The 14,868-nt window shown below is 37.7% G+C and overlaps 1 protein-coding gene across 1 annotated transcript in view; it reads right to left on the minus strand.

The window, feature by feature from the left end:
* The window catches only part of FHOD3 (formin homology 2 domain containing 3), a 267,638-nt gene that overhangs the window by 192,912 nt on the left and 59,858 nt on the right, over positions 1-14,868 (minus strand). Inside the window, exons 7-8 of the mRNA XM_053466092.1 lie at positions 1,639-1,750; positions 1,448-1,542 (exon numbers count right to left, since the gene is read on the minus strand). Coding sequence (XP_053322067.1) covers positions 1,448-1,542; positions 1,639-1,750 — 207 coding nt within the window. The remainder of the gene's footprint in view (positions 1-1,447; positions 1,543-1,638; positions 1,751-14,868) is intronic.

A 14,868-nucleotide genomic window follows, 5' to 3' on the forward strand; every position in this document is an offset into this window, starting at 1 on the left:
CTGGGGGGGCAGGTTAGCAAATAAAAGGAATTAAAAACAAAAAATATATTTGTTTCAATCATAGCTTCTATTAAATATGAAAAAAAAACTTTACATGAATTAATATTTACCAGTAAAACTTTTTTCCTATAGGGTCGTCTTATATTCAGGCTTTTTCTTTTTTCGAAAATTAATATTCAGATTTGGGGGGGGGGTTGTCTTATAATCGAGCAAATACGGTATACAATTTTTGATACAATTTTATTTGATATGTGATTCATACAAAGACAGTCTATGCTTGGAGTCATAAAGGATTTTCCACTGCCCCTAGAGAATATTCCAAATAGGATAGGCTAAGTATTTACTTTGAATGGACCTACTAATATTAGTTTGTCAGGTTACTCAAGGTTGATTTTGATAACTACTGACTCCAAAAGCGTGCCTAAATAGCAAAGTAACTGTAATCAGGTCCAGCTGATAAGGTTAATTTACAATGTGCAAAATCTTTAAAATTATATATTACTTATGTTTGTTTGTTTACATTCGTGATATAATAAAGTGTATTAAAAAAAAAATAAAAAAAAAATTATCCTAGCCCTGATTAGTTTAACATCCTGGGAAAAGGCACAACTACCACTGATATCAGTGGAAATACTGTCAACCAACTGCCATAACTGTGACTGTCTGCTGCTACTACGATGTGCAGGCTGAGAGACAGAGGTTTAATTTTCTACTGCTATCTACAAACGAATGTTTGCACAAAGTAAGATGTGGAGTTAATGGACTCCATGATTGTGATCTTACCAATGAAAAACAAATATGCGACATTGAAAAAACAGTAACTGAAGTATATGCATCACTCTGTAAGATTATTAGAAACGAGGAAACAATTGTATAAATATTCTTCCCTTGCTTTTTATTATTTATTTTTTTACATACATCTCTCTTCCAAGATTGGTCAGGTCAAGTCAGGGCTATGAAAAAGGTAGTAGGCGTGTGCAAAGTATGGGCAAGTGCAATAAAGGGAGCCCATGTCCCATATGTAAAAAATTATAGGACTCAACATACCTTGATTATGCCTTATCTGCATGAGTAGAAATGTTTATTTGCACTAAAAAATCTTAGAATCACAGCAAATAACCTTGCCCACTTTCTACTAAATGGGTTCGATCATGGGTTCTAGTGCTGCTTCACATATGCTTCATATCTTGCTTTTACAAACCATTTAGCTGTTAACTGCAGGTGTAGTTGGGATATAATTTATACCATACCCTATAAATACATATATATAAATATGTAAAAGATGTGTGTAGTAAATTTATTTAATTGTACTATGGCAGTTTGTTTTTTGTCTCTACCCCTATTAAACGGAGATGTACTTTGAGGAAATGGAGGAAACTGCAATTAATCATGAAAACATACCTACTTCATACAAAAGTAAATGTAATTTATAAATATCATTACAAACCTTGTTTATTAATGTCATAACAAATACAAGAAGTTCACTATCAACACCATCTTTTTCTTGGAGAATTTCCATAGCACTGGACCATGGTTTGACACCTGCAATTACCATGGGAAAAAAATCAAATAACTTAATATTCTGTATTCAGTCTAGTATAATAAAACAAACATACAAAGGTTTGCTAATTTTCTTACCTCTTCTCGCATCAGAAGTAACTACGGCCTGAGCTAAGAGAAGACAGTTGCTTTCAGCATATTCCACAAACACCAAAAGTAATTTCAAAGATGTTTTTACTACCAATCGAAACTAAAATAAAATGTAAAAATAATTTAGTTACCAGCCATAAATACATATATTTATCTGTTTCTTTTTTTGTTTTTATTATTATATTTTTTATTGTTTTCAAAGTACAAATACTGACAACAAATAAAATAAAGAAAATACATCATTTAAACAAGACAAAAAATACAAGTAGAGGATTAGTAAATTCAGCATAAGTACAGAGTATGTAATACTCATACAATTATTATATGCTAAGATCTAAGCATTTCATTCATAGGTAATTATAGACATTTACATCTGTGCCTTAAATTTGCTTATTTATGTCTTAAATACGTAATGTCCCCAAAAAAAAAAAAAGACCGGGAATATAAGTCGATTAGTATTTGGTTCATAAATTCTTTAGTTTAATAAGCCAGTCCTCATATATAATTGTTTTTATTTTCTGTTGTAAACTAATCCAATGGAGACCACTCTCCATCTGCAATTGAAATAAAACCTGATTTTTCAGTTGTAATTGGGAGAAAGGTTTTCTTTCTTTCCAGTTTCTAGCAATCAGCAATTTAGAAGCTGCGAGTACATGAATAATTATTATCTTTTTTTTTTTTAAAGATAACTTGGGTGGAAAAATATGTAGAAGAGCTATTTCTATTGTTTATTTAACTTAATACTGTCTATATTTTCTAGGCGTTCGAACGAAAACTTCCAAAGGGGTCTTACATCCTTACAAGTCCACCATATTTGTTGGAAGTCTCCCTTTTCCTGATTACATCGCCAACACATATCTGAGGCATTTGAAAACATAGCTCTTATTTTTGTTGGTGTTAAGTACCATTGATTTATAAGTTTGAAGGAATTTTCTCTAATTGTTATAGAGTGTATTAAATTATTTGTCATATTTATTGCAATATACCATTTTTTCTCTGTTATTTGTCTCATTAAGCCTCTAGCCCATTTAATTAAGATTGAAGTTGGTGGGACCTCATCCATTTTATTAATAATTTCATATGATTTAGACATTACTTTTTTCATATCTTTCCTATTAAATAAATTTTGAAGTTTAAAATTAAGTTCTTTGTCAGCTTTATATCTGGCTTGTATTAGGAAAGATTTTAATCTAAGGTAATTGAATATTTTTGAACTGGGTAGATTGTACTCGCAAGACAACTGATCAAATGGTTTTATGTTATCTCTGATAACGATATCTTTAATTACCATAATTCCAACGTTTTTCCATATCCTTAAATTTATATCAGGAATAATAGATTCTATAGCATCCAATTCCATATTATCTAAAACCTTATTAGTTAGATTAAGTTTCTTCCTAATCTTTTTCCATTCTTGTAGGATATGTCTTATTATATTATTCTGTATATCTTTATATTTTACTTCTGTTTTTGTCTGAGGTTGCCACATACATATTGACAAATTATTATTGGACATAATTCTTTCTAATTTAAACCAAAATTGACTAGTATTCGTTTGGAGTTGTAAATTATATAAATGTAATAATGTACATGCCTCTGACTCTGGGATAATTCAAGCCACCTCTATTTGTTTTTTTCGCCAAATATTTAATACTAATTCTCATTTTTCTCCCATTATTAATACATTTATTAAAACTAGCTTGTAACATGTTAATCCAGGGATCTGGAATCTTTAACGGGATATGTCTAAAAAAATAAATCCATTTTGGGAATATATATATGCATTGGCCACGTTAATCCTGCCAATCCAGGATAATTGTGTGTTACGCCATTCTTTTAACAAATAATTTGTTTCCTGTAAAAGAGGCAGAAAATTTCGTTCAACTATATCTTCTACTTTCAGATCTATTTTTAATCCCAAATAATTAATATCTTGCACTCTCCAGGAAAATGTATATTCCCCTTAGATTGTTTCTTTAGTTTCAGTTGGTATATTTAATGGGAGAATTTCAGATTTTTCTATATTTAATTTATAATTTGAGATATTTGAATATTTTTTAATCGTTGTCATCAGAGCTCTGATAGATTTTTCAGGTTCTTCTATAGTTATAAGAATATCGTCTGCATACAGACATATTTTTGATTTTTCCTGTAAAAAACAGAAGCCTTTTATCTTATGATTTTCCCGTATGGCAATAACTAGAATCTCCATAGTCATTATGTACAGAAGAGGGGAAAGAGCACATCCCTGCCGAGTCCCGTTTGTCAATTGGAACCAGTCTGCTTTAATATTTTGCCCAATTGTTCTCGCTGTGGGATTTGAATATAAGGAACAGATTACTGAAACAAATGGGCCATCAATTCCGAAAGCACGGATAGTATGGAACATAAATTCCCAATTTACGCGGTCAAATGCTTTCTCAGCATTCTAGTGCGAGGAGGCATAGTGATTTTTTTTGTAAATTTGTTGCATCAAGTATATAGATAATATGTCTAATGTTATTATATGTTTGTCTATTAGGGACAAAACCTATTTGATCTGAATGAATTATAATTGGTATCACTTGCTTTAGCCTATTTGCCAATATTGACGCGTAAATTTTCATGTCTACATTAATTAAAGAAATAGGTCTGTAATTTCTTATTTCTTCTGCATTTTTCTTAGGTTTAAGTGTGGGGAGTATATTTGCTCTTAACAGCTCTTCTGGAGCTTGTCCCCTCACCCTTATTTCATTAAACATAGCTGTTAGGGCTTTAGTTATATTACTTTTAAAGATTTTATAAAATTCTCCATTAAAGCCGTCAGGTCCTGGACTTTCTTGATTTTTAAGATTTTCAATAACCTGTATTACCTCTTTTTCTTCTATCGATCTATTTAATTCTTTCAATTGTTCTATAGATATCCTTGAAATAGGTAAGCCATCTAAGAAATTTTTGATTTCTTCTGAACTTGTGGTAGTTTTTATATTATAAAGAGATTTATTAGTAGTAGTATTGATTAAATGCACTTCCAGTTCCTTCTGGAGTCATATATGTTATATTATCTTTAACTATTTATCAGTTAGGATCTTATCTATTCTGTTACTTTTAAAATACCATTGCTGTTTAAGTCTCTCTAAAATTTTTTTTTGTTTTTTTCTAACTCTCATTTATTCTTTTTTAATGAAAATAATTTTATTGGATCTAAATTTAGTTGGAGATTTTTTATTTATCGTATCGCGTTCATATAGGCTTGTAAATAAAGTAGAAAGATCACTCTACTATATAGGTTCTCCACAAATCCCACCGTTTTACTATTCGGCGCATATTCACTATGGTATATATCTCATTTTGTATCTAGCAGATTAATATTATAGATCTAGCTTCTGGGTCCATTTCTTGATATAAAATATCCTCTTTTATTCTATTTGTAAATACCACTGCTACACCTCTTTTTTTCCTATCATAGAGGAAAACATAACTTTAGATATATTTCTACCTTTAATATAATTCCCCATGGAATTAAGCCAGTGAGTCTCCTGAAGTACCCAGCACAAATAAAGAAACAGTCCATATACCGGACACCAAAAAGAAAAATAAAACTTACTTAGATATAAAAAAATAAAGCATAGTGTCTGGTAATAAATAACATAACAACAAGATAGGTAAGGGTAATCCTTCCCTTTTTTCAACATATATACTTGGTAATAATTGTACCAATAGGTCCTTCCCCACTTCCTGGACCTCCTAACACTGAGCCACAGAAGGGAATATTCCATCTGTGGTTATCACATCTAAGGGGTAGACGAAAATGAAAAAGTCGGGTTCGCGGGCAAACGGGCCAAAAAAAACAAAAAAAAAAACCCCTAATCCGGCCTTTATTATTATTAAAATCATATTTCAAGTCTCAATTAATTATTATATATACCGTATTGGCCCGAATATAGGCCGCACTTTTTTCCCCCACTTTAAAGTGGGGGTGCGGCCTATATTCGGGGTCTAGCGCACCCCGAATGCGCTGCCTGTCCTGACCCCGCGCCGGACAGGCAGCGGGGTCAGGATACAGATCCCCCGCAGCGGTGCAGGGGACCTGCATCCTACTGTCTGATACGCTCAGACAGCCTCCCCTGCCGGCACTTTCCACGGGGGGGGGGAGTACCGGCACGGGAGGTTGTCTAAGCGCATCGCACGGACGTGCGCACGATGCATTCTAACCCCCCCGAGTTACCAGGGCAGACTCCCGGGTGTCTTGCAGGGCCGGCGGAAGACATCTACGCAATACGCGTATACAACTTCCGGTGCCGGCACTTCCGCTGAGTGCCGGTACCGGGAGTTGTATACACGATGTGCATAGATGTCCCCCTCCGGCCCCGTAAGACACCTGGGAGTCTGCTCTGGTAAGTCGGGGGGGGGGGACAGAGTGGCAGCATATCGCGGGGAGGACAGAGTGGCAGCGTGTCTCGAGGGGGGGGGACAGAGTGGCAGTGTATCTCGAGGGGGGGAGGACAGAGTGGCAGCATATCTCGGGGAGGGGGAGAGGACAGAGTGGCAGCATATCTCGGGGAGGGTGAGAGGACAGAGTGGCAGCATATCTCGGGGGGGGGGGAGGACAGAGTGGCAGCATGTTTTTTGGTGCTTTTTTAAAGAAAAAAACCTTCTTTAAAAAGCACCAAACTTTTAGGGTGCGGCCTATATACGGGGGCGGCCTATATCCGAGCCAATACGGTATATCTCTTACATTTTATGTATATATTTTTTATAAGTTAAATTCTAAGTAACACTTTATAGCGATATGCATAAGTAGTCTTAGTTCATACCAGTCAAAAAAGCATAAGAAGAAGAAAATAAATAGATAAATAAATCCCTTCTGGACCTTTGTAGGCCTAATTTTATTATCTTTTGTCTCATTATTTATAAATTGTTAGTCTTTAATAAATATAAAAATAAAAAAAAGAGAGAGAAAAAAAAATTGTGTGTCAAACAATTCAAAGTATCAAATAAATGTGCTCATATACCATAGAATGTAGTGTGTTATTTATACCTGATCTTGTATCAGTTTAAAAAATAGTGTTAGAGCTGTAATCTAACGTGAGATAAATATATCTTCCCAAACTAGTGTAGTATTTTACGTGTTAAAAGTGTGAAAAAATATTTTTTTCAATCATAGGTTTTATTAAAGAAAAAATTGTTCACATAGTTTACATGAATGAACATTTACTGGTAAAACTTTTTTCCTATGGGGTCGTCTTATATTCAGGCTTTTTCTTTTTTTCATAAATTAATATTCAGATTTGGGGTCGTCTTATAATTGAGCAAATACGGTAATATTAGGACTATGGTCTTTTGTGAGATAAATATATCTTCCCCAACTGTGTGTTATTTAAACTTCTTAAAAGTGTAGCTATTCCTTAGCTAAAAAAAAGTTGATTTATAATCTTAATGTATAACAGAGTATTTAAGATATATATCAGATACATATAATTTAGACCACCAAATAAAGAAAAAAAAAAAAATTTTATTCTTCAATATTTTAGATTCCCACCAGTCCTGGGCCTTCTTAGGTATATCAAACTGATATGATTGTCCTTCATATGATACCATCATTTTCGAGGAATAGCCCCAATTATAACGGATATTATTTTCTCTAAATATTTTTGTAATATCCTTATATGAAGCTCTCTGTTGACGTGTTCTTTGTGATAAATCCTGGAAAAAAAGTTCTTAAAGCTTTCTTCTTCTGAGTTATATGTTCTTGAAGCTGTTAGAATTTTTTTGCGGATCCGGAGTGTTGATAATTGAATAATTACATCTCTTGGGGTTTCCTTAGTAATGGACTTAGGTTTGGTTATCCTATGTGCTTTTTCTATGATATTTTCATTTTGCGCTTCTAAGATTCCCATATCTTGGAATAAAAGTAATAATGTAGAAATTAAATCTTTCATGATAATCTTCTCTGTTAGGCCCCTTATTCTGATGTTTTGACTACGGCTTCTATCTTCCATCGCCGCCATTTTTTCTTCCAGCATAACTATTTTATTTTCTAGCAATTGCTGATTCTCTGTAGTAGTTAGTGTCTTGCTTAAGCTTTATTCGCTCACATTTATCCTTAGTCCGGGCAGCGTATAGAGCTTTACGCGAATCGCGTAGACATCTACACGCTACCCTGGCTACACACCGGGGACCCACCGGTAAGTGGGGCGGCAGCGGGGGGAGACAGGAGGATCCAGGTCCCCTGCAGTTCTGCGGGGGATCTGGATCTTAGTCGTCTCATAGTCAAACCTATGTGAGGTCTGATTATAAGACGACACCGATTATAAGACGAGGGGTATTTTTCAGAGCATTTGCTCTGAAAAAAACCTCGTCTTATAATCGAGCAAATACGGTACTCTGTGCGCACAACACCTTTATCTCTTTATCACAATGGCATTTCTCTAATCTCCTTCTTATTTTACTATGACATAATAATAAAAGCTATATTTTACAAGAACCTAAACACAGGGACATTCGGCGTCTCCTCCGTGGTTCATCTGTGTCTTTGCGAGACCTATCGCGTATGATAGGCCAACTTTCGGTGTCCATTCAAGCTATTTTTCCAGGCCATCTTCATTATTGGGCGATGCATAGGCCTAAAGGCCTCCTATCTCCGTCGTTCGCGTTCCTACGACCAGGTTATTGTGTAAACCGACGAGGTGCGTCTGGTGTTGAGATGGTGGATGCACCAAATGGAGGCATGGAACATTTTTGGGCACGCCTAAGATTCTACCTGGAATCAGACGCCAGCCTCCTGGGTTGGTGAGCAGTCTGCGAAGATCCAGCCTCTGGACAGAAGAGTTCCCACATCAATTGTCTAGAGTTGATAGCTGGATCCTTTCGCTATCCAGGGATCCTGGTATACATCAGGTTTATCATTTGAGGCTCGAGACCTGCTCTGGGACTCCTGGGCTCCAGGCACTAGAAGATCCTATCTTTAGGCGTTGGGATTGTGGCATAGCTGGTGCGTGGAACAACGCATTGATCCCTTTACAGCACCGGTGGTGAAGGTACTGAACTTTCTGGCTCATCTTTTTCGTTAGGCAAGTCAAACCGCACTATTAATGTGGCCCGTTTGGCAAAGTTCAGACTATCTGCTGCCTTATGCGTGAGATTCAGATCTCTAGGCCCCTGTCTACGAGGAACTCGTTCTTCATTTTGTGGAGTCATGGCCGGATAATGACTCCCTGTCTTTTCGTCAGCTTTCAGCGAAGCTGGCTCACTTGCTTTGCTTGATGACAGAAAATCCCCTCCAAATGTATCAATTCGTGTGTCCTGATTTCACAAATACCTCATTTATATAAAATGTCCATGCTTTCAACCACTTATAGAGAACATACTATAAAAGGTGTACATTATATTTTACAAAGCCGTAGAAATTTTTACATTGCATATGATGGGATTGCAACTCAAATTTTAAACAAATAAACCAAAAATACCCACAACAGTATATATTTCTGTAAAGCAGACAACCTAGACTATCCTATGAGGGGTATTTGGGCACTCTTCATGCAGCTATTTGGCCACCAATCACTGTCAAATGTGGCTGCAGAAATTATTTCCTGTGCTTTTGTGTTCCTTAGATTTTTTTGCACAGGGTATGTGTTACAGCAGAGAAACCCGCCCAAAATAGTTTAGCTGCATCTCCTGATTATGGAAATACCCCACATCCTTAGTCCTTTTTCTTTCTAGAGAGCCATATACCCTATAGGGTAGTATGTTTTATACTTATGGCTTAACAGGTTTGGGGGTTGAGAATGGGGGCAGGGGGTTCTACCTTTTAGATGTTAGGGCAATGGGATGTAAGGGTTTTTTCTTTTTTTATTATTTTTTTATAATTTATTTTATATTTTTATTTTATTTTTTGTATTTTTGACATCACTTAGCTGACATCACTTGGCTCACTTTATTGTTTTTTCCTTTATTGTTTCTTTTTATATTTATTGTATTTTAGTGATTTTTTTTTTTGTTAAAAACACTTTTATTTTTTTTATTCGTGTTTCAGCTTGTGTGAGCCATGTTTCTCACTCTCCTCCCTGCGACCCCCCTGCATTGATCACACTGGATCTCCAAAGACTTGCATGGGGATCACAGCGTCTGCTATCAGTACCTCATCAGAGCGAATGGATATCCCAGAAGGGTCTAGACAGACCCTGCAGGGGATACTCTGTCCTTCAATGACCTTCCAGGTAATGTCAGCAGTGTACCGGAAGGGAATGCCTGATCGTGCGAACGTGCATTTTAAACTCTAACAGCTTTCCAGTGCTCGCGACGCCAGCCGTTACAGGACACCAGGAAGCAGAAAGCCAGCGATGGCTTCTGCTGACAGAGGGGAGCCCAGGCTGTCAAAGGATTGAAAATGAATGCCTAACTTCTGTTTCTTCTCTCACATGGTTACAACCCTAGTTAAATAAATGGGAATTTACAGTAGTTATCAAGCACAACCCACTGGACTGGCTAAACTGGGTGCCAAGAGACAATGGATGTTTGTTAAGCTTGGCCCTCCAACCAGTCAACTTCATTATGCAGTACTGCCATGGAAGGACAATAAAAATGCTGATTGGCTTTCCAGACAGATGTTCAACAGCCAATGCCGTCAGCTCTAGGCTTACCCATCTCCAGCAACTTCATACAGGGTGCTGTAATGAGAAAGTGTGATGGAGTGCTGGTGCCCTGCATAGGAAGAGGTCTCCCCGGATCGGCATCAGGGTGCCTGTGATGATCCCTAATACAATATAGCATGGAGAGGAGAGGCTCTTCTCCTATTGGTCATTGTTCCCCATAAGATAACAAAAAAACATAGAATTTGATGGCAAATAATGATTCAGCTGACCTAGTCTGCCCATAACATGGAGAAAGTAAGAACTTCTCTTACTGGTGGCCCTCCCCAGTAGAGGGGAGGCCAGCCTCCTATGAGCCACCTTGTCCTTCCTGTGAGGGTATGCATTAATCTGCCTCTCCTGACTGGTTGTTTTGTCCCCCTGTTTGTTGGTTTATTGGTTCTAAAGCTTTATTTAAATTAACTGTTGTATTACCCATTCCCATTGTTCTGCAATTTCTGCTCCTAAGATTGAGTGCTTCTGTCTGTGTACTTCATAAGATCTTTCCCAGGGGACCTGAGGAGGACATCAACATGAAAACCAGGGATCCCACCTAAAGATCCTTGTAAAAAATTTAGCGTGTATCTGTTAAACAATGTATCTACACATTTATTATAAAAAAAACTGACATCACCATCAGGCACCAAGAGAATCGCGCTTCTATGCAATAAATATGGTATTCTGTTTCCTCAGAGATCCTTTTTAATAAAATATGCAGATTGAAACAAATAAATACAAAACCTTTACTTTTCCTCTCACTGATTTCTGGGCCAAGAAAGTTTTGTCCTCTGAAGTGACTACAAATTCAGGAGGGTGTTTTATCTCTGGAAAAGTAAAAATTAAATAGTTCTATTTGTTTCTGCACTAAGTAAAGTGCCAGGAAACAGACAACCAAATACACACCAGGACAGACTCTGCAACATCGACACACCAAACACACACACACACACACCAGTACAGGCTCTGCAACACCGACACACCAAACACACACACACACCAGGACAGGCTCTGTCACACCGACACCCAAACACACACCAGGACAGGCTCTGCCACACAGACGTCCAAACACACACACAAACACACACCAGGACACGCTCTGAAGCATAAAAAAAATTCTACACTGCTTTGTCATTAACTGCCCCTTTTGTATTTTTGCCCCCTTGTGTATTGATGCCCCAGCCATGACCCCTTTACTATTGATTGTGTCCCCCCCACAACCTTGTGCATTGCCCCCCTTTGTGCATTTATGCCCCCACACCCTTGTATATTGATTTATGTGATGTCCCAGCCAACCCCCTCCCTTGTGTATTGATGCCCCCACCGCTTTTGTATTGGTTAATGTGATGCCCAACCACCCTCTTGTTTATCGTATTACCCCCAGCCACACACCCCTGTTTATATTTATTTTGTAATGCCATAAACCAGGCAAACCCCCCCTCGAATATGGGTCCGCTTTCCTATAACCCCTAATTTTTTTCTAATACTTAATTTTTTTCCCTGCTCTCCTCTGATGTGATGACCCTCTCCTTGCCACGAGGAACACCTTCTGTGAGCCCGCCCCCTTGAACGTCACGTGTTTAAAGCGGCTGCACGGTAGCGAAGTTCAAAGCAGCCTTTGTGCGGCTGTAAGACCGCCTCCCCCAGCCTCTTAATGGTGTTAAAGCGGCCGCACAACGGCTGCTTTGAACTTTGCGGCCAAGCACTGTGAATGTGGTCTGCCGGCCCAATGGGAAATTTCCTTGCACCTCGAAATCCGGCAGACGGCATTTGGCCCGCGGGCCGCACACTGGACGCCCATGATCTAGATCGTATGGAGGTCTGTATATTACCAAAATAATAATTAAAAAATGAAAAATATATGTAATAATCAAAAATGTAATTAAGTTTGTTTATGTAATAAATAGGATAGAAATTTTGGATTATCATAGATGTTATATCTTTAACCATCTACCTAGAAGATTTATTATATCTGTATACAGATATAATAAATCTTCTAGCTAGATGGTTAAAGATATAACATCTATGATAATCCAAAATTTCTATCCTATTTATTACATAAACAAACTTAAAACTTTAAACTTATGATTTAGATTCTTAGGCTGAAATGTTTTTAAACAATGGATCCAGAACCACTCTATCTGAAAGATTCTCTGTGTAGTATCCACCCTCCCTCTCTTGTGTCTATGGGGACATGTTCATTATCATAGAATACAAATATTTCCCCTTTAAATCTTAGACAGTGGTTACAATGTAATAAGACTGTTTTTTTACTTTATTTCCTCATTACCCCCGAAAGATATTGGCAAAACGCATAGGGTGCAGAGGAGTCTTATCTCTATTTGATTTATGTTTATTGATTGTCCCAAGATTTGTTGTTCTGAGGAGATATAAGTTCCAGAACAATGCTACTGGGTTTTTTTTGTATACAGCGCAATTATGCACCTAAACTGGTCTACAAGTAAAACAAATAACTTAAAATGTTAACCACAACAACCCAAGCCATGTTGCTAATTTCCCCAGCATTGTTCTCCCCCATGTCATCTCAAAGTTCATGGTGAAGCTTTATAGAGTCCCCCATTTCCAGTTGATCAACCACCTCTTTTGCCTTCAGAACTGCCTTTATTCCTCAGAGATTTTGGTTTATATGGACATGATGGCTTCACGCAGCTGCTGCAGATTTGTCGACTGCACATCTATGATGCAAATCTCCCGTTCCAAAACATCCCAAACATGCTCTATTGGATTGAAATCTGGTGACTGTGGAGGCCATTGGAGCACAGTGAACTCATAGTCATGTTCAAGAAACCAATTTGAGATGATGTGAGCTTTGTGATGTGGTGCATTATCCTTTTGGAAGTAGCCATCAGAAGATGGGTGCACTGTGGTCATAAGGGAAGGACATGGTCAGGAAAAATACTCAGGTAGGCTGTCGCATTTAAACAATGCTCAATTGGTACTAAGGGGCCCAAAGTGTGCCAAGAAAATGGCACCCACACCGTTACACCACCACCACAAGCCTGAACTGTTGATACAAGGCAGGATGGATCCATGCTTTCATGTTGTTTACACCAAATTCTGACCCTGCCATCTGGATGTCGCAGCTGGAATTAAGACTCATCAGACCAGGCAACGCTCCTCCAGTCTTGCAATTTTGGTGAGCGTGTGCGAATTGTAGCCCCAGTTTCCTGTCTTTAGCTGACAGGAGTGCCATCCTGCGTGGTCTTTTGTTGCTTTAGCCCATGTGCTTCAAGGTTCAACATGTTCAGAGATGGTACATTCAGAGATGATATTCTGCATACCTTTGTTGTAACAAGTGGTTATTTGAGTTACTGTTGCATTTCTGTCATCTCTAACCAGTCTGCCCATTCTCTTCTGAACTCAACAAGGCATTTTCATCCACACAACTTCAGCAAGTTGTCTTGGTCATGTCTACATGCCTAAATGCATTGAGTTGCTACCATGTGATTGGCTGATTAGCTATTTATGTTAACAAGCAATTGAACAGGTGTACCTAATAGAGTGGCCAGTTAGTTTATGCAAGACATTGGTTATGTCTACAAAGGATGAAATATCGTGAGAATATATTTATAGCATAATAAAATGCATCTTGGGCCATGTCTGCCTGAAAATCCACATTACCATATATTCCGGCATATAAGACGACTGGGCGTATAAGACGACCCCCAACTTTTCCAGTTCAAATATAGAGTTTGGACTATACTCGCCGTATAAGACTACCCCTCTACCCGGTACAACAACCAGCCGATCATGGCAAGCGATGTACCTTACCGGTGATTGGCTGGTTGTTATACAGACATCTACATACATACACTGCCTTTACACACACACACACACACACACATATATATATATATATATATATATATATATATATATATATATATATATATATATATATATATCTACACATACTAACATACGCCTGTCCATACATACACATTTATACACTGCCCTCACCACACACCCCTGCCTTTACACACACACACACAAATATATATGTATATATGATATATATATACATATCATATATACATTATATATATATGGTGTGTATATATATATATATATATATATATATAGATATATATAGTGTGTATATATATGTGTATATATATATATATATATATATATACCAGCTTACAAACACACAAATACCTACACTGCTCTTACACACACCTGACCATACACATACACTGACCATCTCACACCAACATATATACATACACTGCACTCACACCCCTTTCTCCCCATCTCTTACCTTTCTCATCTTCTATCTTCTTTCTTCCATCCAGTTGTGGGAGCGTGAGGTCTGTCATTTCAGACCTCTGTTTACTGCTCCCTCATCACTACGCGCCGGCAATTGATGCAGAGCACCGGGACATGACGTCATCCCCGCCCTCGGCATCAATAGCCGGCGCGTAGTGATTAGGGAGCAGGGAAGCCTAGGTCTGAAGTTCCAGACCTCGATCAGGGCTAGTTGGGGAGATCACGATCTTGCACCTACCTCGGCGTGGCCCTGAAGACCGGCCCAGGGGAGGCGGCTTCTCCACTCGCCCCTCCCCTAGAGATTCGTGGCTTCATGGGGAAT

Source organism: Spea bombifrons, chromosome 5 (assembly GCF_027358695.1).
Source record: "Spea bombifrons isolate aSpeBom1 chromosome 5, aSpeBom1.2.pri, whole genome shotgun sequence".
NCBI lineage: Eukaryota > Metazoa > Chordata > Amphibia > Anura > Pelobatidae > Spea > Spea bombifrons.